Source organism: Orycteropus afer, unplaced genomic scaffold, assembly GCF_000298275.1.
Source record: "Orycteropus afer afer isolate SDZICR_OR568_19922 unplaced genomic scaffold, OryAfe1.0 scaffold01125, whole genome shotgun sequence".
In the NCBI taxonomy this organism is placed as follows: domain Eukaryota; kingdom Metazoa; phylum Chordata; class Mammalia; order Tubulidentata; family Orycteropodidae; genus Orycteropus; species Orycteropus afer.
The window spans coordinates 102,165-104,188 of NW_006922712.1; the positions used below are offsets into that span (position 1 = coordinate 102,165).

Sequence of the window (2,024 nt, forward strand, 5' to 3'; positions counted from 1 at the left end):
AATACTGGAGAGTAGTTTCTTGTTAATAAACGCTTCTCTTCCTTATTTCTTGGAGAGAAAACAAGAATTTCACCAAATGTCCTTAGATTTGCAATGCAGATACAAAGGCCACTAACCTAAATCTATAAAGAAGGAGACAAAAATTCTTCTTTGGTAGAATCTTTATTATATCAGTGTATATACACCAAGATATACATGCAAAAAAAAAAAAAAAAATGTCCCTCTGTGTATCCAGATGTAGTAGGGAGCAGTCCAAGAAAGACACTGATTGTAACTCAATCTCATGGTATATTTTCTTCAGATTCATCTTCCATTTTATCTGTGTGAGCAAAGGCCAGGAAGACTTGTTCCAGTGTTATCTGGCTAATGGAATAGTCTTCTAAATGGAATTGCTCTTTTGCTTCCTCCAAAATACCAAACACCTTTAACAACAACAACAGCTGTAGTTACCATTGCAATCCCCTCACAAACTCCAACCCAGATGAACCTCCCCCATCACGTTCCTCCAATTCCTACCAAATATGTATTAGAGAACAAAAGGCACAGAAGGGGAAGTGAGAAGTAGAAAGAATAGATAATTGAGAAAATAGAGAAGGCAGCTTTCTTACCATTTTCTTAACTGACATGGAATAATAATGGACTTTATGGTCAGAAGTTTCAAGTAATTAAACTCTTCCAGCGCCTTTGAAAAGTACCCTAAAGACTCTGCTCCTCCCACAGTGCCGGGCTCCCATCCCATACACTTGAATCTTAAATATTATTAGTGCTCTCCTAACATGTAATGTTAGAAGGACACGGTTTCTACAGTCACCTTTGCCCAGCTATTGTCCTTGCTGGGAATGTAGTAGTTAACAATCCTTTGATTCTCCTGCTTAATGACACTTCCTAAGAAAGCAAAGAGATGACAGGTAAATAATCTCACAGATTTCATTTGAAATTGCTAAATCATTGCTACATCAATTTTATTATATAAAATAGAGGGGTAGAATGATGTGGTTAATATAAAAGGAGACAAAATTCAAAAGCCCACATTCTTTGGTATACATGTCATGGTTAGTTATTTCAATAGATTAATTCCTGCTGAAATAGCCTTATTATTATTATTATTTGTTGTTGTTAGGTGCTGTCATGTGATTGCCGGCTCATAGCAATCCTACACATAGCAGAACAAAACACTGCCTGGTCCTGTGCCACCTTCATGATCCTTGCTATACCTGAGTCCATCGGTGAAGCCACTGTGTCAATCCATCTCATTGAGGGCCTTCCCCTTCTTTGTTGACCCTCCACTTTACCAAGCATGATATCCTTCTCCAGGGAATGGTTCCCTCTAACAACATGACCAAAGAGGTGAGACGAAGTCTGGCCATTCTCATTTCTAAGGAGGACTCTGGCTGCACTTCTTCAAAGACAGATTTGTTAGTCCATTTAACAACCCATCGTACTCTTAGCATTCTTCCCCAACACCAGAACTCAAAAGCATCAATTCTTCTTTCATCTTCCTTATTCATTGTCCATCTCTCACATGCATAAGAGGTGATTGAAAATACCATGGCTTGGGTTAGGTGCACCTTAGTCTTCAAGAGACATCTTTGTTCTTCAGCACTTTAAAGAGGTCTTTTGCAGCAGATTTCCCCAATGCTATATGTTGTCTGATGTCTCAACTTCTGCTTCCATTGGTGGTGATTGTAGAACCAAGTAATATGAAATCTTTAACTTCAATCTTTTCTCCATTTATCGTGATGCTGCTTATTGGAGGCTGTCGTTCAAAAAGAACAAGGGGACACTGCATGGTTTAGAGTCAAGAAGGGAGTGTGTCAGGGTTGTGTCATTCCACCTTACTTATTCAATCTATGTGCTGAGCAAATAATCTGAAAAGCTGGACTACATGAAGAAAAATGTGGCATCAAGATTGGAGGAAGAATTATTAACAACCTGTGATATGCTTGTCACAGGTTAATTGCTGAAAGTGAGGATGACTTGAAGCACTTACTCATGCAGATTCAAGAATACAGTCTGCAGTATGG

General features: G+C 38.7%; 1 protein-coding gene across 1 annotated transcript in view; it reads right to left on the bottom strand.

Annotated features, from left to right (window-relative positions):
* Positions 1-281: 281 nt before the first annotated feature.
* Positions 282-2,024, bottom strand: part of LOC103212824 (phospholipid-transporting ATPase ABCA3-like) — a 129,843-nt gene continuing 128,100 nt past the window's right edge. The window contains exons 13-14 of the mRNA XM_007958762.1: positions 812-885; positions 282-422 (exon numbers count right to left, since the gene is read on the bottom strand). Coding sequence (XP_007956953.1) covers positions 282-422; positions 812-885 — 215 coding nt within the window. The remainder of the gene's footprint in view (positions 423-811; positions 886-2,024) is intronic.